At 43.5% G+C, this 22858-nt stretch overlaps 1 protein-coding gene across 3 annotated transcripts; it reads right to left on the bottom strand.

Annotated features, from left to right (window-relative positions):
* Window positions 1–4545: 4545 nt before the first annotated feature.
* NYX (nyctalopin) lies at window positions 4546–20878 on the bottom strand. 3 transcript variants are annotated; one of them, XM_069945844.1, is made up of 3 exons: window positions 20674–20878; window positions 19448–19533; window positions 4546–6031 (listed from the first exon to the last, which is right to left on the bottom strand). In XM_069945844.1, exons 2-3 carry the CDS (start codon window positions 19479–19481, stop codon window positions 4656–4658), a joined length of 1410 nt encoding a protein of 469 aa, XP_069801945.1. In that variant the 5' UTR covers window positions 19482–19533; window positions 20674–20878; the 3' UTR covers window positions 4546–4655. The 3 variants fall into 3 exon arrangements, with proteins under 3 accessions (XP_069801945.1, XP_069801946.1, XP_069801944.1); XM_069945845.1 differs by having other exon boundaries at window positions 20707–20878; XM_069945843.1 differs by lacking the exons at window positions 19448–19533; window positions 20674–20878 and adding an exon at window positions 13523–13662.
* Between the last annotated feature and the right edge of the window lie 1980 nt (window positions 20879–22858).

Raw genomic sequence — 22858 nt, 5'->3', positions numbered from 1 at the left:
TTCACCAGCATACACCCCCAGTTCCCCTGTCCCCTTCACCAGTGCAAACGCCCCAGTCCCCCTGTCCCCCCCAATCCCTTCATCTGGAAACCTCTCCCCACCCCAGCATACTCACCGGTCTGGTCCTGTCCGTTCTTTAGGAGGGAATGCTTTGCTTGTGTAGGCAATCAGGAGTGTGGTGCCGCTGCAGTGCATGCATCCAAACAGCAAAATGTGCCAGGTCACAAGGAGCATCCATCTAGCAGTAGATGGGGAAAGCCAGGCTAGGGAGCACTGCAGAGACTGCGGCTGCTGTTATTGCAGCGCCACCCGAACTGTGCTGGAGTCCTTCTCAGCACGCGGCCCCATACTTCTCTGTATGCGGCCGCGTGTCAGCCAATATGGCTAGGCTGTCATAGGTTCGCCATCCCGGCCCTAGGGAGTACTGGAAAAGAATGTATCCATGTATTCCAGGACTGTATGTAACTGCTTCAGCCACCAGTATTTAAATGCCTCGATCCGATTCGCATTCTTGAGTCGCACTCATCTCTACTGTTAATCCATTGACTGTACTTTACATTAAGCAGCAGATATTGATGATATTGGTTCTTCAGACATGCTTATTCCTCATACTGATGTAAACTCACTAGGCCTGTTTGGTGGGCTGTGTGAATTCTCGCAATACTAACACAAGCTGATTTTTCTCTGCCAAACTGCATATTCTACATACATTGGGACTTGATAGAAATTTCTATATTTCTGCATGAATTTGACCTAAAACTACATCAGATTTTCTCACAAGGCCCAAACAATGCAGCCTTCATTACAATGCCGCAAATAGTCAAGACCTTTCCCGACTCCCGGTATCATATTGATTCATCATGATGCCAGGCGGGAAAAGAGTCCACTACAGAGCTTCCCTGTTGTAGGATTCATGGAATACGGGACGTGGGTAAAGAAAAAAAGTGAGCGAAGAGAGAGACTGCTACAAGTCAATGTCAGGCATGATAGGAATTGTAGTTTTGCAACAGCTGGAGGGCCAAAGGTTCCCCATGCCTGCTGTAGCTCAACCCAATTGAAGTGAATAGAAGAAACAACCTGTGGACTGGTATGGTGCTGTTTTTAGAAGAAACCAGCCATGTTTTTCTAATTCTGGACGACCCCTTTAAATTCCATTAAGCTCCTGACCTTATTTATTGCATAGATTTTAAGCTGAATAAATGTCAGGCTTCAGTGCTAAGTGTTTGGTTCCAGCGATTGCCGGCCTCTTCATTAAACAATGAATACAGTATCTCTTATGTCAGACAATGCCGTTCATAATGATAATTCACATTTTCTGTAATTTCCCCAATGTTCTCATTTTCCTGTAATGTATCGAGATCCAAAAGTTTATTGGTCAATGGAGAAATGACACAGAATTTCCGAATCGGCAGCCAGGCAGAAGGCATGAGAGCCAATTTTAGTTTGCAATCGCTGTTTAATATGAGACTGATTTAGAATGGTTAAAATAGCAATGTAAAACCTCCTCCAAGGATTTCCTACTCTGCAGCAAGGCTCATTTGTTGCCAGTACAATAAGGGTTACTTCATTCCATTAGTAGAATAAGCGCTTTAGAAAAGCATCCCTCCATAATACAAGTATGAATTTAGTGTTTAAGAGGATTACTGCCATCATAAATAGCCTGGAAAGCAAAAGTCATTGAACATAATGCATTAAACAGGTCATCCAAGCACTTCTCCAACATCTGCCATTTGCTCCTGTCATCTGTGGAGAATAGGTCACGGTTACACAAGAACCTTGGCAGAGATTAAAGAAGGTGATTTTTGATATGATATCATGTAAATTTACTAACTTGTCGAGTAATTTTATGGCCCGCTGTTCCCTGACCTGACAACATTACTAGAAACAAACACGTTCGGCTTTTATTGTCTTTGGAGGCGAGCGGTTGTAGGTAGTGCGATAAAATTAGTAGATGGATCTATAATGCACATCATGTCAGAGCTCGAATCATTGAACAAATGGAGCATGACAAGTTCTCACATTGAAATTAAATTACAGAATTCTATTTGAGCAGATTAGACTACGTGCCCGTCTGTTGCATAACAATCACCATGTGAGACCAGGGTTCACTCTTCCTCCTTTCCTATCATCGGCGTGAAACGACAAAATTGGTGCCCATTGTGACATATTGAAACCAATGACTCTTAAACTTGCAGCCCTCCCCTCGAAGAAATTATCATTTTGTTTTGTCTTTGCATTATTTCATTTCTTTTATGTAGCCGTCGGTAACATGACACCTGATTAGTGAACCATTCATTAAATGGAGGGTAGGTTTCTATTTCTCCGTGGTAATGCATATCTCAGCTCATATCTCATATCTGGAAATGTCAGTAGTGGTTTACCGCAGGAGTATCTAAAACAGTGTCTAAACTGCAAATGCCAGACCAGTGGTGTAGCTACCATATAGGCAGAGCACGCGACTGCTATGTGGCCTATGCCCCCCCCCCCTGCCCCCCGTTATCGTGTATATTATTCAGGCTGTGACATGACATTGTGTATTAATCTCTACAATATAGAAAGAGAAAAGTGTCACTTACCATCAAAAAAAAAAAAAAAATCATTTTATTTCTAGATCCATAAAATTAGTCAATGCAAAACTACATGGCGGCAATGACTGTTTTTCTGATCTCACCCCTTTCTCTGCAATACAGTCATCACCACCTACCTAAATTTTTTTTTGGGGAGGGTGCCGCTTTTCTTCTATATTGTATATGATGAACTGTAAATCTACTTGAGCTGAGCACCACTACAGACTCCAACCTATATCTCTGCACTGTGGTGACTAACCAATGTGGACTATATTGTGGATTGCACAGTAGTGCCAACTCTAAAATAATACATTTTCATAGTCTGATGCTGCTGAAAGAGTGGGGCCTTCTTCCAAGTTTTGTTATGGAGCACCATGGTTACTTCTTTTTTTTCCCCTGGCTTAAAGTGTCACTGTCGTGAATTTTTTTTTTGCAGAAATCAATAGTCCAGGCGATTTTAAGAAACTTTGTAATTGGGTTTATTATCCGAAAAATGCATTTTTATCATAAAAAAGCAGTTTGAAGCTCTCCCCACTGTCTTCATTGTTCTCCTATGGAGAGAGCTAAAGAAAAGACCAAAACAGGACAACAAAGAGTTAATCTACAAATATCTCACCGTTATCTTCTTGGACAGTCACCAGTGACCTGTCTGAGCTCAGATTACAGCTGTCACCCAGCTCCCTGCCTGTAATCCTCTGTTATCTGCTTTCTGCTGCCGGCTAACTCCCTCCTTCCTCCTCCCCCCTCCCCTCTCCCTAGAGCAGACAGGGGACGTCTCCTGCAACAAGTCACAATTTTCAGATTTTTCAGAGTGGATGAAAAAGAGGAAGGAGGGGGGGACCTGGGAAAAGGCTTTTTACATGCAGATAATGGCAGATTTGGCTAATAAACCCAATTACAAAGTTTCTTAAAATCGCCTGGACTATTGATTTCTGCAAAAAAAAAAAAATACGACAGTGACTCTTTAAGATGTTCTTTTGCTGAAAAGTACCAGAAAACTACATGACATTAAAGGTAGAAACAACAGCACAATGTAACTAAAAACACAATGAACACTGGAGTTTCTAAGAGATGTAGTTCTAAGACTTTTTAAACACCCACATTTTTTTACTCCATTTTAGATGCAGTTTTATGATCCAAAGTCAGAAGGGATTCCTGATATTTGTTGTTCTTTTTTTTCCATCCACTGGTATTTGCATAAAAAACTGCATAAAAAACTAAAGTATGTTTCCAGCCCAAAGCAGTTCCATTGCCAGTAATTTACTATTAAAGGCGATATCAAGAAATAGAAAAACATGGCCACTTTCTTCCAGAGACAGCCTGGCTCTTGTCTCCAGTTCAGGTGCGGTTTGCAATTAAGCTCCATTCGTTTCAATAGAACAGAGTTGCAAAACCTGCACCCAAACTGGAGACTGGAAACATGGCCCAAAGTGGCCATGTTTTTGAACGCTGGATAACCACTGGATAATACAGTCTTACATCCACGTTCGGTTAGATACCTATTGGATTATTTGTACAACGTGTACCAGTGATCATCATCTTCTCTACTAAAGTCAATTATTAAGAAATAAAATGCAAGGAGGTAATCCACACGGGATCACTGGACCAAAAACCCCACTTGAAAGGATCAGCGCAGATGTCTGTATGGAGTATCCAGTCACCGTAGAGACCTGGGTGCAGTGACATCAAACTGTATTTTTATTTGCAACAGTGATCCAGTTATCCCTTGTGGATTACCTCCTTGCATGCTTTTACCCGTCTCGGTGGTGCCCTCCTTGGACCTCAGCATCTTCTTGCACAACCTACTTAGGTGAGTGCGTCTTATTGCACCCTGTTATAAACTTTACTGCCCTAACCATACTGCACCAGAGGCGTCCCTTGTCTGTTTTCTTTTCAAAATAAATAAAATAGAATTGTTTATATTTATTTACAAAGTAATCACACAAGGAATGTTTTTGTACTTTGCAAAATAGTTGGTTCAGCAAAAGCTAAAAGGCTAAAACTATAAAGATAGAACTGAATGGCTCATATATGAAAATGAGTAAGCAGATATTAAGCTGTCACTTTGGGGCACTAGTTGTGATATCCTTATTGACAACCTAAAGTATAATTAATGTAAAAAACAAGGAACAGTAAGGAAGCTACATTCAGTGTTGATTGAACTGTAGAGGTCTTGCTGGTCTCTGTACTGTTATCAAAATTCATTGTCATGTTTCCAAGATCTTCATGGCCTCCACTGGGCAAAAGTAGTTTAGAGATCAGACTACTTAGTTTTGATTCCATTGTAGACTCAAGTTGTTCTGTAGGAAGGGGAATATAGTAAGTAAAATTTTGCTCTGTTGGATCGAGGCAGACTCCTTCAGAGGATTTTTGAAAGAAAACACTGCTGAGGTCAATGCCTGCCAATGACGATGGTGAAGAGCATGGTATATCTCGAACAAGCTTGTAGTTCTCCATCCACTCTCTCAGCCATTCAATCCTACAGTCACACTCCCATGGATTCTTAAAAAGATATAGCCTTCCTATGAAATACACCGGTCTAAAGACCTCAAAGGGTAAAGTGGTCAAGTTGTTGCTATTCAGATGGAGAGACACTAAGCTTGTCAGGTTTTCAAAAGCTTCTTCTTCAATGTAGCTTATCTTATTTCGGTCTAAGTAAAGGACTTCCAGCTCCACTAAATCTTGAAACCAAACACCTGAGACGTTTCGAATAAAGTTTCCACCTAAGTTTAACATCTTTAGTTTCCTGAGACCTTTAAAGGAATTTTCCGGTAACTCGTATAGCAAGTTGTCATTAAGAAAAAGATACTCCATTTTCTGACAATCTTGAAAAGACTTATCATGGATCACGTTTATTTTATTGTCTTGTAAGTTAAGATAGGTTAGATTTGGTATATCTTGTAGAGAATTATAAGCCACAGCCTCAATCCTGTTACTTTCCAAATAGACATGCGTCAAGCTCGGCATTCCTCGGATAGCTCCTGGAATTCTCCGAAAGTTGTTTTGAAAAAACATAAGTTCACGTAGGTATGGAAGATCAACGAAAAGTCTATCAGGGATACTGAACAAATTGCAGTCTGCTAAGTCTAATTTTGTTAGTTTTTTTAAAGCTGAAAAGGTTCGGGTGTGCAGATATCGAATATACTCATTATGGGCCATTTTGAGCTCTATCACATTGGGCAATCCTTTGAATGCCCCAGGAGTGATGAATGATATGTTGTTGTGGCTCAGTGACAGAGATTTTAACGAAGGCAAAGTCCCAAAAGCGCGCTCGGAAAGAAATTTGATATTGTTTTTATCTAGATTAATAAAGGAAGCTTCACATGGAAATTCACTAGGGATCTCTAGGAGTCCTATTCGATCACATAAAACGGAGCAGTTTCGTTCCTGAGTACAAACACAGCTTGATGGACAGGAGCGGAAACAGGCCCAGATGGCATAGAGTGGCTGGATGAAAAGAACAGCTACAAGAGAAAAAAAAATACATAATCTTTTGTTAGACGTAATATAGAAAAAAAAAATTAACTCATTCGTAACATGACTTTATGTACTTGTATTAGTATTTGAAATATAATCTGCTCATTTCTGAACCAGATGGCGAAATGGTTAATAAATAGCTTAGTTGCTTAAAATGCCTCCCTGTCGTTTATTAAAAACCTTCATAACCACATGATTAAAGCCTACATCTATGAGCATTGATATTTTTACAGCTATCCATCATCAGTCTACTTGAAATTCTCGTCGTAAACAGATAATACATAGTCTCAAATTATTATGTAATTTATGTAATATTTATGTAAATGCACGTTTAACTTTTGAAAAGTAGTGATAAAAAAAAATCAAAAAAAAAAATCAATGAAGGACATGTCCAGCTGTGCATAGCAGACATAATGAAATTTGAACAGTGAGAAAATTCTAAATTCACCGTATTTATTAAGAAATACGTGTCTTTTTTGAAAATTAGGCATATTCTTCATCTTCTACGCGGTCTCTAATTGATGCAAAATACACCAATGTTTATCAATGTGGGTCATTGCGTTATACTGTTTGCTTATTGCCCTAATCATCCATTGGTTTAATGGGAGGAATTTATCAAAATTGTTCTAAATAGAAAGTGGTCTATATTATGCATTTTGCCTTTACAACACTTTTTTGTTTAAAAAAAATGGCATAGAAACTGTCATAAATTTTGAAGCATACAGGATTTACATTTGTGCTATTTTAAGGCATAATTTGCACCATTTGTAAGTGTGGTACAGACTGGAGGGCATTTGTGCTGTTTTGTACTAATTTGTGCCATTTTTAAAAGGTTGCTAGGGGGCATTGGCCTTGTTCTTCTTTTACCAGTTTAGAGAAATGATCCCTTTTAAACAATTACATTGTCTGGTTAAGCTATCATTTGCAGTTTTTAGAAATAAGCTCTAAGGACAATCATTGCAGATGGCCGTCATAAATCTAGACTCTACTTCTAGACTACTTGACAATTGTAAGTTGCCTGCTCCAGATTTGGATCAGGCAAAAACTATGTCTCTGTACCTGACAATAAAACTGCCGATGTTGTTTGTCAGCAGGCTTTGTCATAGAGTCCTATGGCTCCATCTCCTACCAGGTTGGCAGTTAGGTATTTATAAGGTTCAAAATGAAAAATAGTGGGAGGAGTTATAGCATAAGTGCACCTGGTGTATGTCAGGGAACAGACGCCGATTTTTACACAAACAATGCTTTGCACAAAAATCTGCACCTTTTCTCTAAAATGTGCCAGGTTTTGAGATTATGGAGGCACAGTAAGGCAAAGAAGAGAAGTGACCTCCCCAACACCTGATTTATTATGAATTATGCCCACTAGCAGGTGGAGAGCATGTCGAAAATCTAAAAGATCACCGGTGATGCCCTCCTCTCTGTGTCCTCCATAGGGGCTTAGTGGTGGTGTGTGGAGTGGAGTGGGGGGGGGCATGGTCACATGCTTCTCCATGTCGGCCATCTTGTACACTGAATCACCACAGGGTAGGACAGCACAGTCTAGAGGAGGGGAGCCTGATTTTATGAGGTACACAGGAAGCTGCTGTCAGTAAGCGCTGTGAGTACATTTATCAGTACTGTACACTGAACAATTTTACTATAAAGTGGCCAACTTCTTTAAACAAAACAACAAGGGTATTAGGGCATGGACTTATACCAAAATCCAATTAAATATATAAAAACATAACTTGATACACGGGGAGCATAGGGTAAGTTTTCTAGAAACAGTAGTATTATTAATACTTTACATATCACCAGTTAAATTATTGAACGAGATTGCTTGAAGAAGTAGTAATCCTGGCACAGATATAACCTATGGCCTACATACTAATAAACCTATTTTTTACAGTGATTCATGAAATAAGTCCCAGAGGGCTGCTATTGTCTTCTCTATCTATCTATTTCCGTAGTCTTCTCCTTATCATCAAAGACAGAACAGAAGTCTCAGCTTGGTTTTCAACTTAGGGTCTTACTACACGGGCTGTGATTGGCTCAACAGCCTGTCAGCTCAGACAGGCCTCTCTGAAGCTGCAGCACGCGGTGCTGGGCGCGTAAAAAGCACAGGAGAAGACCGGAAGCGTGGACAGGTAAAGTATTAACTGTTCGTGCAATTGTCAGCCGCACATCGCTATTTCACATAGCGATTCATGGCCAGCGGCCGATGATTTTAAGTCTTGGCCTAAAGAAACAATTAGTCGATCAGCTGATTGTTGTCCCCTTTACACAGAGTGATAATTGGCTGAATCGGGCTTATACAGGCAGTTATCACTCCGTGTAATGTTCACACTGAGTAAATCAGGCGGAACGCCTGCCACAGTGTGCCATAGCCTGTCTATGGGAGAGCGTGCACTCCTCTGCTGCCGCCGCTCTCAGCTCGATGCAGTAACATTTTACTTCCTTGAGCGGACAGCGGCAGCAGCGGAGGTGCGCACGCTCGCCCATAGACAGGCTATGGCACACTGAGGCAGACGGGATTTTGCCTGATTTACTCAGTATGAACATACCCTATTAGGGCCCTTAGTGATTAGAATAAAAACTGAAAGATTTCAGGATTATTTTTTAAATATAGTTAAATGGAAATTTAAAAAAAAAAAAAAAAAAAGCCAAAAATTATTTTCTCAGTTCATTAAATATACTTATTTATGGATGGTTTATGTATTGTTACTAAGCAAGACATATATGACAATCAATGATACATTGCAGTACAGCGAAACAGTGCAGTAAAGAATTTACACAAACTAGTAGTTGATAGAACAAGGATAAAGAAATTAGTAGTAAAGTGCAGTAAAGAAATTACACAAACTAGTAGTTGATAGAACAAGGATAAAAGACATAGAAGTCATAGTAAAATAAGGTAAAGTTACGTATTCAGGTTCTATCAACCTTGGATGTAAAAATGGGAAATAAAAACTCTCCCAAACATCCCTGTCATGTCATGCAACTTTGTCAATGAGGCGGAGCCTACAACACGTGCTCCCCGCCTTTCCTCTGTACCCTGGGCAGGAGCCTCATCTATGGAAAGCCTAGAGAACAGATCCTCTAGGCCCCGCCCCATTGTTTTTAGCCCCACTACCAACCTCGGCTTTGAATAGTGCTACTTTTGGGGAAAAAATGCTGGTGTTTTTTCCCCTTATCCTGTGCAATCCCTGATTAAACATGCATTAAAGTATAATATTACATAATTTATTATAAAATAAAATCCAATTTCCAACATTCTTTGTTTGATTTTGAATGATAATGAATCAATGTCATGGATTGTATGCGTTGTGTTATTACATTCTGCCTGTACTGATATGCCTTGTGTTTACTAAGCGATATGAACTGGTTGTGTCCGTATATGATCAGGAGGATTATATTCTAGCAAAGCTTTAAGAGTACAAGTAAAATCCCTGATGGAAGATTTATGATATGTTTCACGGTGAAACAGCTGTTCCCTACCGCATATATCAGTATAGGAAACATTATAAACACACCTCCATTATTATGTGCAGCGTTTTGAAATGATTACAGAGAAAATATCATGTAGGCTTAAAGGGATTATGTAGGTTTAGAAAAACAAGGCTGCTACCTTTCAGAAGCAACACATTTTGTTGAACTGTAATACCACACACCACCTGAGGATAGGGGTGGTGCTGTTTTTGTAAAAAAAAAAAAGTAGCTATGCTTTTTCCTATCCTGGATAACCCCTTCAGAACCCCAACAGTATCTGTATTATGTGCCACATTGTGCTGCATCTTTCCTGACATAACAAGGCTGTGAAGTCAAACTAAGAAAACAGTACGGAACCCTTTCTGGATTTGCCTTGCTGTTTGGTCCTTACCCTTCTACCTGGGTTTCTGCCTGTCGTTTTGGGATAATGGCACACCCTGTTGCAATCTTCTGGTTTTGACTAGTGTCGAGTGAACTTGCCGAACTGTTCGAGTGAAGCAACTAGAGAAGAGGAAACAGGGCCGAGGTTCAGGTTCGTACAAATCCGAACCATCTCCTGCCTTCCCGTTCCGTGGGAAAGGTGGACACAAGCCCGGTTTTGCCATAAAACAGGAATACAACCTAGGTCATAGGCCTAGGTCAACTTCCTCAGGGAGATGAGAAGACAGCGGGAGTCAAATGCCGATGGTTCAGGTTAGTACGAACCTGAACCTCGACCTGGATCGCTTAGCTCTGGCAGCATTCTGTGGCTCCAAACGCTTGGCATTTGACTCTTTTAGGGCGCTGAAGAGGTTGGATGCCATCCTAGGGATGATCCTAGGGATGGCAGGAAAACATAGATACAGCATAGACTGTATCTGTTTTTCAGGTCTACCTAGGGTGGCATCCAACTTCTCTAGCTGCCAGAAATCAAAGGCCAAGCGTTTGGGGTTGAAGAGCGTTGCTGCACCCGAACAGCTTGGCAAATTCACTCAACACTAGTTCTGACCTCTACCTTGATCTCTGACTAGTCTCTGGACTTTGATCTTGTCTTTGGCGTGTTCGCCTGACCTCATTACAATAAAATTATAAGTAGCAATGACTTATAATATCTTTTGTACCAAGAATGTGAGCAGCCATAAGAGGAAAACATTTCCTAAACTCCCCATATTTACTTGATTTTTTTTTCCGGATTGTTGCCTGCATTCACACAAGATTATTATGGTTTATATTTGGAGATGAGCGAACCTTGAGCATGCTCGAGTCCATCCGAACCCGAACTTTCGGCATTTGATTAGCGGTGGCTGCTGAAGTTGGATAAAGCCCTAAGGCTATGTGGAAATCATGAATATAGTCATTGGCTGTATCCATGTTTTCCAGACAACCTTAGAGCTTTATATAAGTTCAGCAGCCCCAGCTAATCAAATGCCGAACGTTCGGGTTCGGATGGACTCAAATTCAAACCCGGTTCGCTCATCTCTATTTATATTTGAATGATATAATGATTTTTCACACAATAATCGTCCTGTGTAATAGGGCCCTTAGGGCTGTATTACACGGCCTCATTAGCAGGGGGAAAGTGAGTGCTGATTTGCTGGATCAACACTTACTTACACACTACATGGCTTGATGATACTTACCTGTCCACGCTCCCCGAGTGTTCTCCTGACTTGTTTCTGGGATTCCCTGCTCACTGCAGCCACCACTGACACTTCTGAACCCGTCTCTGCAGTGTCAGGCTGCTCAGCCAATCAATGACTGAGAAGGGACGGTACCACAGCCAGTGATTGGCTGAGCAGGCTATTGCTGCAGACATGGGTTCAGAAGTGTTAGCAGTGGCTGCAGGGAAAAGGCAGGAAAACACCAGGGAGTGTGGAGAGGTAAGCCTACATTTTTATTATTTTCTTTACACTTTCTGTACAAAATCAGAACGGCCAGGGGGTGTGGGAAATATAATAAACAACCTATACTTACCAGTCCCCCTGCCCTTACAGCGACACGTCCCGCTCCTGAACCCCCACTGGGATTCTTCATCTCTCCCATCCTGCTATCACGACCTGGCTGACGGATGCCCCGCTCAGCTGGTCAGCCACCGTTGTGGGACACTGCTGTAGTCACTGACTGGCTGAGTGGGCTATCTCCCACCAGGGGCGTAGCTAAAGGCTGATGGGCCCTGGTGCAAAATTTTAGCCTGGGGCCCCCCCTATGCCGTCTGATGAGGGCGCAGTCAGAGGCAAAAAAACTTTATATCAAATCAATCTAAGGTGAAACCCCCTAATATGGCACCGTGTCCTAATGGACTGTCACTATTTCCTCATGTACTGCGCCACTGCCTCCACCTCTTGTATTGTGTCACTGTGTCTCCTAATGTACTGTACCACTGCTTCCCTCTCATGTACTGTACCACTGCCCCTATAATGAATGGACTGTACTGTTTCATTCTCTAATCATTGTGTACCAATCTTTGACAGCCAAAAAACTACAACTCCCATCATAACCTGTCAGCAGGACATGATGGCGGGTGTAGTCCTGCAACTTGGAAAGCCACAGGCTGCAACCTACAACTCCTATCATGACTGTTAGCAGGGCGTGATGGGGGTTGTAGTTCTAGGGATAATAATCTCACCTGTCCAGGTTCCTGCCCTTTTCTGGGGTTCTGTCCTCCTCTGGTCAGGTCTGGCTTCTGTGTATGGTGGCGGAGCTAAGCGCTCGGCCTGTATTACACAGAACAGGAGTCCCGGAGGCAGGAGACGGAGCAGGGGGCTCCTGCCAAAAGTCTATTCAGTTGTATCTGCAATTGCGGATACAACTGAACAGAGAGGGAGACAGGGCCGGACTGGCACTAAAAAGCAGCCCTGGCATACAAAACCCCCTACCAGCCCCCATAAAATATCATAATTCTCCCCCACCACATAAATGTGCACTGCAGGGAATTATGTTGTTTTGGCTCACATAGTCACATACTGTATGGCCCATATACACATACGGACATAGAGATACATAGAGATACATACACTTACATATACACAGGCACATATATAACCAGAGACACACAGAGGCTATATAACAGGCACTTACATAGTCTTATGTACACAAACAGTCAGGCATACCCATACAGGGACACACACTGTACACAGAGGCATACACATACAGCCACATATATACTCATACAGGGACATACACACGCTGTACACAGAGGCATACACATACAGCCAGCCACATATACACTCATACAGGGACATACACACGCTGTACACTGAGCCATACACATACAGCCACACATACACTCATACAGGGACACACATGCCGTACACAGAGGTACACACATACAGCCAGCGACATATATACCCATACAGGGACATACACACACACACACACACTGTACACAGAGGCATACACATACAGCCACATATATACTCATACAGGGACATACACACACTGTACACAGAGGCATACACATACAGCCAGCCACATATATACTCATACAGGGACACACGCTGTACACAGAGGCATACACATACAGCCAGCCACATATATACTCATACAGGGACACACGCTGTACACAGAGGCATACACATACAGCCACATATATACTCATACAGGGACATACACACACACACACACACACACACACACACTGTACACAGAGGCATACACATACAGCCACATATACACTCATACAGGGACACACATACATACATACATACATACATACATACATACACACACATACAGCCACATATACACTTATACAGGGACACACACACACAGTACACACAGGCACACACACACATACATACATACATACACATACAGCCAGCCACATATACACTCATACAGGGACATACACACACAGGCACACACATACATACATACATACACATACAGCCAGCCACATATACACTCATACAGGGACATACACACACAGGCACACACATACATACATACATACATACACATACAGCCAGCCACATATACACTCATACAGGGACACACACACACACAGCTCTGTACACTGAGGCACATACATAGTCCTCCTCTCCTCTCCTGGATTTTCGGCATTGAGTGGGCGGAGCTTCCTCTGCAGGGGGACGGGACTGCCCTGTAACCCCCTCTATGGTGTTTCTTGTCATCTCCCTCCTCCTCCTCCTGGAGCATGGAATAGGGTCGGGCCGTCAGCGCTGAGAGAGGCCTGCGCCGCCTGCTGCTGCTGCTGCACACAGTGAGTGGAAGTGACTGTCAGGGCCCTCAGCATTTGCTTTAGAAAGCGGGGGGCCTGGGAGGGAGGGTGCCCGCTGCACTGCCTGTGCCTTTTGTAATATGCTGCCTGCTTAGTGCAGTTCACCCGGTGCTGTCAATATCACAGCCGATTGGAGTGAACTGCAGTGACAGAAAGTGGTGAGAGAGGGGGCAGGAGTCGGCGGGCCCCCCCTAGCTTGGGGCCCGGTCGCCATGGCGACTGCTGCGACCCCAGTAGCTACGCCACTGTCTCCCACCCTTTTCTGCCATGTCATGATGTAGTAAGAAATAGAGAGAACATAACAAGCAGCAGGGTCCGGGAGCTCCGCGATGTGGTGCTGCAGGGGCACGGGGACTGTTTACTATAGGTTGTGTATTCTGTCCCACCCCCCACCTCCTTCAAGTATGAATTTGGTCAGACTTCTCCTTTAAGAGAGTTCAGTCAAATGTCTGGAGGGGCTGGTCAGTGGTGATGACATCATTCAGGGGGGTGGGGCTAGAGCTCTGAGACAAGATGCAGTCAAGAATCATGTGACATCAGAGGATGATGCATTGTCTCAGGAGAGAGGGGCGAGATGGGTACAAAATACTTTTTTTCTATTTTCAACTTCCTGTCAGGGCTGAATCAAGTATCAGCCATTTATATTTGGGATAATACTATGTGTCCTGGGGTGATTGTATTGTATTTTTGAATTGTATTTTTTTATATGGCTGAATTTACAGATAGATGGATATGGAATATAGATTGTCAGCCCTGATGGGGGCCGAAACTGATCGGAGTGATGACAAGCTATGTAAATGAAGGAATTATTAAAGAGGTAGTGCGGCGGTAAGCAATTATTCACTAAATAACACACATTACAAAGTTATACAACTTTGTAATGTATGTTATGTTAGTGAATGGCCCCCTTCCCCGTGTTCCCCCCCCCCCACGCTAGACTCGAAAGTGTAGTGTTCTATACTCACCTGATTCGTGTCAACCCTCGTCCGCCATCTTGGGACAATGATGTCCTCTTTGGGCTCCGACCGTCCCTCGTGCCGGCCCCCCTCTGCTGCGTCATCAGCTGCTCAGCCGCAATTGTCCCAAGATGGCGGACGGGGGTCGACAAGAATCAGGTGAGTATAGAGCACTACACTTTCGGGTCTAGCGTGGGGGGGGGGGGGACGGGACACAGGGAAGGGGGCCATTCACTAACATAACATACATTACAAAGTTGTATAACTTTGTAATGTGTGTTATTTAGTGAATAATTGCTTACCGCCGCACTACCCCTTTAACACTAAGAAGGTTATCTGCAGAGAGCTAACATGCTAGGTTCCTCGGCTGAGTAGATGACTCTGGGTGAGGTCAGTAATATAAAATGTAATACTTTGATATCCGTGAAAATTAATATGAAAGGCAGCGGATTCTATAACCATCATTTCCATAGAAACAGCTGAAGCAAATGGGGTTGGTTACAATGTGTATGAACCGTAATACAAAAGCATGTGATGAAATGCAAAGGGAACAAACTGATCATAAATAATCTAAAAAGCGTGCGCTTCATTTCCCTGCAGCGAAGACTTTCTGGAACTATCAGATCTAAAAATTCTAAAGTGAAGCTTTATGAATGGTTCATGGTCAAAGTCTTGTGTATTTGCTACAGCTGAAGGTTGTACAATGTTATGCTGCAGCCACAATAAGATGATTATTCCTATACTGACTGGGTGTTCTTTAGAACTGGGATTAGGTGAGTATTAGTTTAAAAAAAAAAAATCTGAATAGAGGTACGGGGGGGGGGGAATTATTATTATTATTAAATGGATGCACATTAGACAAGTATTACTGAATGGAGAGGCAGGGGGACATTGTTAATGAATGGAGGCACAGGGGGGCACTAATTTAATGTTGTTGTTTTTTTTTTTTTAAGTATGGCCCCTTTGCCCAGCTGAGTATCAGAATCCTGACATAGAGAAAGTCATGTAGTTCACAGTGCTCTCTGCTGCCACCTCTGTCCATGTCAGGAACTGTCCAGAGCAGGAGCAAAATTCCGGAGCAAACCTCCTCTGTTCCTGACACACACACAGGGCACCATGTCAGATTGGAAAGAAAACAACACTTCCTGCAGGACATACAGCAGCTGATAAGTACTGAAAGGCTTGAATTTTTGGCTAATTTACAAATCTATATAACTTTTAAGCAAATAGCACTAAACTCAGTGACTGCTAAATCGAAGCTGTACAGCAGGGGTACTCAACAACCTTTAGTGAAGGTCCACTTACCGGGGTCTATTGTCAGGGGAAGGTCCGAGCTGAACATCGGTAGTAAACGTGTTGCGCTCCCCCAGTATTATATAAACCCCTGTGCGCTTCCTCTGCAGTATACAGCCCCTCTTTGTGCTCCCCGAGTAGTATATAGCCCCTCTGTGCGCTCCCCCAGTAGTATACAGCCCCCCCTGTGCGCTCCCCCAGTAGTATATAGTCCCTCTGTGCACTCCCCCAGTAGTATATAGCCCCCTTGTGCGCTCCCCCAGTAGTATATAGCCCCTCTGTGCACTCCCCCAGTAGTATATAGCCCCCCTGTGCACTCCCCCAGTAGTATATAGCCCCCCTGTGCACTCCCCCAGTAGTATATAGCCCCCCTGTGCACTCCCCCAGTAGTATATAGCCCCCCTGTGCGCTCCCCCGGTAGTATATAGCCCCCAGTGCGCTCCCCCAGTAGTATACAGCCTCTCTTTGTGCTCCCCCAGTAGTATATAGCCCCTCTTTGTGCTCCCCCTGTAGTATACAGTACCCCCGTGCACTCTCCCCCTGTAGTATATAGCCCCTATGTGTGCTCCCCCAGTAGTATATAGCCCCCTTGTGTGCTCCCCCAGCAGTATATAGCCCCCCTGTGTGCTCTCCCCCTCCCATATAGCATATAACATAAAAAAACAAACACTTATACTCACCTGGGTCCGGGCGTCTCCGCTTCTCTTCACACTTGTGGCCGCACTGCAGCAGTCACAAGAGGCCGCTCTCTGCCTATGGTTTCGGCAGTGACTGATGGACCAATGGCTGTCAATGCTGCTGCACGGTAACTATGGGCGCTTGTTATGAGCGCTCATAGTTACTGTGCAGAGGGGAGCAGCGCAGCTCAGTATACAGGTATTCTGAGCTGCAAGCAGGGGTCCAGACAGCTGTCCTCTGTGGTCCGCATTCGGACCCTGGTCCGCTAGTTAAGGACCCCTGCTGTACATTAACAGCCTCCCCCACCCCGACCATTGGCCTCATAGCAATAGCATTCACTGACTCTATAGTAGGTAGTCCACTGTATATCAGAGGTAAGTCCAGGAATTCAGATGATTCTTTATGAGTCATTATAAAGAAAAATGTAAAAAAAAAATAGGTATGACACTTTTTATAATGACCAATGTCTTCTCATTCTTGTCCAATGGAAAAAAAGGCACCTTTACAAAAGCTTACAACAAGTAAGGACCATATTACACGGCCGATGAGGACGTAAGCACGTACCAATCTGCTAGATTGGCGCTTACTTACTGAACCCACATCGAGCCCAATAGTCATTCAGCAAGGGCTGACCAGACATTGTTAGTGATGTCCGTGCAGCCCTTGAAGTTATACATACCTCTCCGCGGTCACTGATGTGCTGCTTTGACCTGCTCCCACAGTGTCTGAAGTGAGGCCGCTCAGCCAATCACAGGAAGGTGCCATGGCCAGTGATTGGCTGAGCAGCCTGTCCCTTCAGACACTGCCGGAGCAGGTCAAAGCAGCACATCAGGGAGCGTGGAGAGGTACGTATAACTATTATTATTTACTTTACACAGTCATCAGCCATCGTCTGTGCATCGCCTTCACATGGCCTGATTTGGCGGATTATTGTGTAATAGAGCACTAATAAGGGATATACCTATTGTGACCACTGTATCTTGTCCGTTTGGTGTATAAGATCGCAGACACAGAGTGGGTCATCTCTCCATTCATTCTAATCATTGGTAAGGGTCTGAACACTTAAACCCTGACTGATAAAAACTATAAGGACTTAAACTTTAACCCCCTACTGCTGCTGCACAGATAATTAATGTTACTGCAGCCTATGCCCAATTCTGCTGAAACATTCATTAACATGCAGTGGATGACACAAGCACAGAAGCTGTGCCCGTGCCATCTGTGGCGGGTCCCTGCTGTCAGTAATAGCCAGAAACCTGCCACAACTGTAAGCACTGAAGCCACACTCCGATGCTGACAGTTAACCCACCACTGCAGCATCTGTAGGGGATACACATTGCAATTGATGTACACAGTATGGGGGACAAACTACAGAGGGTAGAGGAAGGTATACAGAATGGGGACCTTACTGCAGAGGGGGGATGTATACAGTATGGGACAAGAACTACAATAGGGGGGGTGTATGAAGTATGGGAGACCTTACAGCAGAGGAGGGAGGTATACAGTATGGAGGCCTAACCACAAGGGAAATTACAGTATAGCCTAACAACAGTGGGACATATAGTAAGGTGGCTAACAACTGTATACAGTGAGGCTACAGTGTAGAAAGTGAAGAAAGACCTGCCCTGAAAATAAGCTCTAGCCCTTTTTGGAGAAAAAAAAAATATAAGACCCTGTCTCATTTTCTCTTTAAACACTCTATATATGACTGTATATACTGTAGCTATGTACACACCAGCCAGACCACTACTTTTAGGGCAGAGTGGTGGTCAGTAACATTGACAGCAGGAGGAGGAAACCTTCCCATTGAAAAACCTTGTGTATGATCCAATATGGTAGCTTTCAAGATGGCACCCTGTATATAAGCCAAAGATAGGCAAGCTTAAGGCAGCACTGCCGAGAGAACCTGCTGATATGCCGCAAGAGCCCTTTACCTTAGAAGTTGATAGCAGTTAGAACCGCTCCTCTCCACCTCTGCAATCTTCCTAAAATCGCTAATTGCCCCTATGCAAATTAGAGGCTGAAGAGCATTTGCGGCGTTGACTGGGTTCCAGGAGCACCACTCTGTCCCGCCCAGTCCGCTCCCATCTGTACCTCCCCTCCAGTCCACTCGCCCAGGCAGCATCCTCTCGTCCAGTCCGCTCCCATCTGTACCTCCCCTCCAGTCCAGCTCACCCAGGCAGCATCCTCTCGTCCCACTCAGCCCACCCCCTTCCATGCCGTATGACAGCCGTTCAGGACCCCAGGACAGTAGGGTGCTCATGCTGGGAGCCTGGGTTGAGCTGGATGGTAAAGCTCAGCCCACGCTCCCAGCGCCGATTGTGTTCTTGCTATTTGCAAACTATAGCAGTGAGCAGCATACTTTCCTGGGCTCCTGAACGGCAGAAGAGTGTCCCTTCTGTGACTCTTCTGCTATCAACTTCTAAGGTAAAGGGCTCTTGCGGCATATCAGCAGGTTCTCTCGCTTTAAGGCTACTTTTCTCTCACTAGCAATTTGGAACAATTGGGTTGTTTTTGGCAGACAAGCCATCTATATTTTGCACACGTTTTTTTTTATATAATGAAAGTTCCATGTTATTACCTAGAAAAGTATCCAGACACCAAAATCACAACAAAATACAAATAAATAAGATACCTCAGGGACGTGTTTATATACCTTCTTAGACAGAAATATTACTTTTAAAAGCACAGAAGGAAACAATTACGTAGGAACTTATTCACATTCTGGAAGCCAATTCTGTAAATATATCATCCTTCAAGTTAAGAATTATTAAGGAAAGACTTACCATTCAAGACAGCGGCAATCATTACTTCTCCCATTAGACCAGGGCATTTCAGAAATGGTTAAAAAAGGGGGAAAATGGACCTTTATCTGTAATAGAGTGAAAAGAAACAGTCAGAGAACGCACACGGCTTGTGTCTACTATATTGCAGGAATGGAACTGATAATAAAGTTACTGGAACTTGAACTGGAAACTAACTGTAAATTACCTGAAAATAAAACATTTCCTGCAGGGCATACAGCAGCTGATAAGTAGAGATGATTGAACGGCGGAAAATCTTAGGTTCTATAGAACTTGAACCTTGTCGAACCTTCCGCATTTGATTCCCAATGCCTTCCCGTTCCATGGGGAAGGAGGAGACAGCGTGGGTACCTAGGTAATAGGCTAAATTCCAGGCGGTACCCGGGCTGTCTCCTCCTTCCCCATGGAACGGGAAGTCATCGGGAATCAAATGCGGAAGGTTCGACAAGGTTCAAGTTCTATAGAACCTAAGATTTTCCGTTGTTCAATCATCTCTACAAAAAAGTATGGGAAGACTTGAGATTTTTAATAGAAGTACATTACAAATCTATATAACTTTCCGATATCAGTTGATTTGAAAGAAAAAGATTTTCGCTGGACGACCACTTAAAAAAAAAATGTCATTATAAAAAAAAAAAGTTTTGATCGTCCGGGTTTGAGTGCTCAGACCTGTACCGATCGGGAGATAGAACCAGGAGAGGTCCGCAGCTTCATCATGTCCGCTCCCGGCTCTGAACTTAGAAAAAGAGTCAGAGCCACAGAGGCATGGCAGTGTATGTGCTCCCTAGGAGCAGTGGAGTAAATGTACTAATGCTGTATCTGCACAACAGGCAATGCGGTTGTATGCTTGGCTTCACAGAAATCTCAGAGGTGGCAGGTCCTCTTTCAAATAACTAAAGGGGAATATAAAATATAACTGTAAAATGTTATAGACTTGCTGATGCAAATCTCTTCTCAACAAGTCCGCCACCAAAAAAAAAGAAAGAAATATATATGTTGGATCCCTCTCCCCCCAAATAACACATAACATTATAAAAAGTGTTAGCTATTGCTTTTGGGTGTTGCATTTTAGTTTTTCCATTAATTTTAACAAAGAAGTTAATATACTGTATATAGTGATTTGAAGAGGTAGACGGATAACAGATACCTATACATAGATATAATAAGCATAAGATAATGTATCATGGACTGACGACTAATTCTCGTACCTAATAATAAGCGGTGGTGTCTCCTCATCTTACCCGCTCTCATAGTGAAGTGCTCCTGTTGTTCCATACTTTAGGATCATCCGTCTCTCCCTCAGATCTCTGTCCATTTGGTTTCTTGCTGTCGGAAAGTGATCATTTAATGGCCATGAAATCCTCGGTATCAGATGAGGATTATGTGAGCGATGTAAGAATGTGATTGCATGAAAAGGACGACACGGATTGTTGATAAATCAATCTGGTCTCTGCCTAAAATAACGTTACAGCCTTTTCTGGCTCCGATCCATGCAGACAATATGGTATTGCCACAAATCCGGAGGAATGATGATATAACAGAACAAATGGCTTAACCCTTTCAGAACCTGCCTATGGTCGGCTTTACTGAGGACCTGTCATCAGGATAACATTACCTGAATGTGTTAGTCCCCAGAAAATAAATTTATAAAAGTAATAAAAACATACCGTATTTTCCTGCGTATAAGACGACCCCTGACTTTCAAGCAGATTGTCAGGGGTTCGTTATAAACGATGGAAAATGTTAACCCCTGCCTGACCGCAGTCCTGCTGCGGTAAGGCAGGGGTTAACTGCAGCTAAATTAAAAAAAAAAAAAAAACAACAACAAACATTTAACTCACCTAGCGGGGTTAACTCACCTTAACGTTCCCGGCGCAGGCAGTGTGACATACACTTTCTGCACCGGAGACGGATGACAGAGGCGCTGGAAGTTGCCAAAGCCTCTCTCATTCTCCCGAAGCTCTCTCAGCAGCCGAGCATCTCTGAGCCTCTCCGATGAGACACTCGGCTGCTAGGGAGAGGCTCGGCGATCTCAGTCTCCGGCGCAGGTAGTGTACGTCACACTGCCTGCGCCAGGAACGGCACCGGAGAAGCGAGGAGGCCGAGAACGGGCCCTAGGTGAGTTACATATTTATTTTTTTATAGTGGTCGCTCCAAACGGTGAGGATGCGGCCATTCTTCAGTTCCTCCACCATATAGGGCGACCATATCCGCGTATAAGATGATCCCCGACTTTAACCCCAATTTTTCTGCGTTTTTGCTGGCAGTTTAACATATCTGTTTAAAGGAGAAAAAAAACGATGCAAAAACAGATGGTAGAAAACTGCTCATGTTGTACGTCTTACTGTAGGATCCATTTTCCACTGCATTACAATATAAACTTCCGACGCCTCATACATTCTCCTGAAGCTCTCCGGCAGCCAAGCGTCTCCAATGAGACGCCCTTGCGGGCTCCCATGGACTAACTCTCAAGTTTGCGGCGGATATGTGGTTAATATTAGCAGCACCTCGGCCGTTGGTGCTAAACTGATGAACTTTGTGTTCTATCGACTTACTGTTACTTAGTGGCGAGTGAGCTCCAATCCCAGTTGGGACAAACCTGGTAGCACCGGACACACCGGAGTAGTATACGGGGATAAATAGTGGTTAGAGTGGCGAGTGTGTTTTGTGCTTATCACTCGCCACTAAGTAACAGTAAGTCGATAGAACACAAAGTTCATCAGTTTAGCACCAACGGCCGAGGTGCTGCTAATTTTAACCACATATCCGCCGCAAACTTGAGAGTTAGTCCATGGGAGCCCACAAGGTAACCAACACCTGGATCTATTTTAAACTTCACTATCACTAGTGATTGAGCACATTATAAGTTATTTTAAGACACCATTAAAAGCTAAGTTTTAGTCCGCTGGGAACCATAGGCATAAGGGATAATTCCCATTACAATATACTAAAAACGTGCCTCCTGACTGGGCTGGGATCTCCCCTACCCGTCCAATGAGACGCCCAGCTGAACTTTGGGAACTTCTGGCGCAGGCAGTGTCTCTGCATCACACCGCCTACACAGGGAACATGAGGGGTGATAGGTGAGTTGAATCATTTGTTTTTGCATATACACGATGCTAAGGGTCCATTTACACAGAAAGATTATCTGCCAAAGATTTGAAGCCAAAGCCAGAAACAGACTATAAACAGAGATCAGGTCATAAAGGAAAGTCTGAGATTTCTCCTCTTTTCAAATCCATTCCTGGCTTTGGCTTCAAATCTTTCCGTGCAAATGGACCCTTAGACAGAGTAATGTGTACATAAAGACAAATAACCATTAGATTATAAGGTGGACAACCACAGGGCTCTTGCCGTGTGTGGTAAAAAAACAAAATAAAGTCCCATGAAAGG

Source organism: Dendropsophus ebraccatus, chromosome 11 (genome assembly GCF_027789765.1).
Source record: "Dendropsophus ebraccatus isolate aDenEbr1 chromosome 11, aDenEbr1.pat, whole genome shotgun sequence".
In the NCBI taxonomy this organism is placed as follows: domain Eukaryota; kingdom Metazoa; phylum Chordata; class Amphibia; order Anura; family Hylidae; genus Dendropsophus; species Dendropsophus ebraccatus.
This window is presented reverse-complemented; position numbering and strand designations above follow the sequence as displayed.

Excerpts from the sequence above, each read along its gene's own strand:
- NYX (XM_069945843.1), bottom strand. The coding sequence starts at position 13,652 with ATGCTCCAGGAGGAGGAGGAGGGAGATGACAAGAAACACCATAGAGGG. Across the intron at positions 6,032-13,522 it reads GGAGAGGAGAGGAGGACTAT|CTGTTCTTTTCATCCAGCCA; the intron begins GTATGTGCCTCA and ends TTTCTCTTGTAG.